Source organism: Colobus angolensis, unplaced genomic scaffold, assembly GCF_000951035.1.
Source record: "Colobus angolensis palliatus isolate OR3802 unplaced genomic scaffold, Cang.pa_1.0 Scaffold18, whole genome shotgun sequence".
Lineage (NCBI taxonomy): Eukaryota > Metazoa > Chordata > Mammalia > Primates > Cercopithecidae > Colobus > Colobus angolensis.
Window position 1 is genome coordinate 2,946,032 of NW_012114932.1, and position 1,685 is coordinate 2,947,716.

General features: G+C 42.7%; 1 protein-coding gene across 2 annotated transcripts in view; it reads right to left on the reverse strand.

The window, feature by feature from the left end:
* CCDC36 (coiled-coil domain containing 36) overlaps positions 1-1,685 on the reverse strand; it is a 75,066-nt gene that overhangs the window by 63,726 nt on the left and 9,655 nt on the right. For both annotated transcript variants that reach the window (XM_011939099.1, XM_011939100.1), the window contains one exon: positions 893-963. In XM_011939099.1, coding sequence (XP_011794489.1) covers positions 893-948 — 56 coding nt within the window. In that variant the 5' untranslated portion in view covers positions 949-963. The remainder of the gene's footprint in view (positions 1-892; positions 964-1,685) is intronic.

Here is a 1,685-nt window from a genome sequence, read left to right on the forward strand (position 1 = left end):
AAAAAAAAAAAGAAAAGAAACTATCCGGTGATAAAAGCATACCATAAGCAATTACAAATCCCTTAAATATACACTACTTCTCAGGCATATTCACCAAGTTAGCAGTGACAGGCTTATTGCAGGATGGTAGACACCAATGTTAAGTACCTTAGTGGAGTAGTTGAAAGGACAATACCTCAATGAGCCTTGTCAATACATAGAGTGGCTCTTAATCTCCGCAGTACCTATAAATTGCACTGTACAACTGAACATATATCTGAACATTGTCTCGATTTTGCTCCTTGCTATTTCAGTAGCAGTTGCTGCAACTGGGCTGAGTGTCCAGATGTTGGACCTTCTCTGACACTAACTGGCCCAATGCTGGATACAAAGTCATTACTCAGTTAACACACAGAGCTGGATTGGTACCATTTTTGTAGTAGACAGAATAAAAAAAAGCACAAGAAGATGCAGCAGAGACAGAGAAGAGGAAGAGAAGAAGAGGCTGTATAGGCTACCTCCATTATTATAACCTAATAGGAAGGGAACCCTCTTTTTTTTTTTGAGATTGAGTCTCACTCTGTCACCCAGGCTAGAGTGCAGGGGCACAATCTCGGCCTACCACAAACTCCGCCACAAGCAATTCTGCCTCAGCCTCCCCAGTAGCTGGGATTACAGGTGCACACCAGCTCCCCTGGCTAATTTCTGTATTTTTTTAGTAGAGACGGGGTTTTGTCATGTTGGCCAAGCTAGTCTTGAACTCCTGACCTCAGGTGATCCACCCACCTCGGCCTTCCAAAGTGCAGGATTTACAGACATGAGCCACCACGCCTAGCCAGGAACCCTTTTTCTATGAAATCAATGAAACTAGAAAATCCTCTTAAGGATCAGAGAATATAACCAGAAAACTTACCCAGAGCCTGAGGGAATACTGAGCATCTCTTTGATATTCCAGACATTAAAGTTCATTTCTTACAGTTATACCTATTAGAAAGAACAGATGAATATTAAGAAAGTTAATAATTTTTTCCAAAGATTACTAGTGACTATTATATGTACATGAGGACATTCCAGCAGCTATATTCCCATCCAATTAGTGAAAAAAAAATTTTTTTTTGAGATGGAGTTTTGCTCATCACCCAGTCTGGAGTGCCGTGGCTCGATCTCGGCTCACTGCAACCTTTGCCTCCTAGGTTCAAGCAATTCTCCTGAGTAGCTGGGATTACAGGCACCCACCACCATACCCGGCTAATTTTTGTATCATGCCACTGTCTCAAAAAAATTAAATAATAAATAGAAACACAAAACCATTTATATTTGCACCCCAAAAAAAGAAATACTTAGGTATAACAGTGACAAAATATATACAACATATATATGAGGAAAACTACAAAACTCTTGATGACAGAAATCAAATTAGAACTAAATGGAGGGGCCGGGCGCAGTGGCTTACATCTGTAATCCCAGCACTTTGGGAGACCGAGGCAGGCGGATCACCAGGTCAGGAGATCAAGATTATCTTGGCTAACACGGTGAAACCCCATCTCTACTAAAAATACAAAAATTACCCGGGCATGGTGGGGCGTGCCTGTAGTCCCAGCTACTTGGGAGGCCAAGGCAGGAGAATTGCTTGAACCCGGGAGGCAGAAGTTGCAGTGAGCCGAGGTCATGCCACTGCACTCCAGCCTGGGGCGACAGAGTGAGAC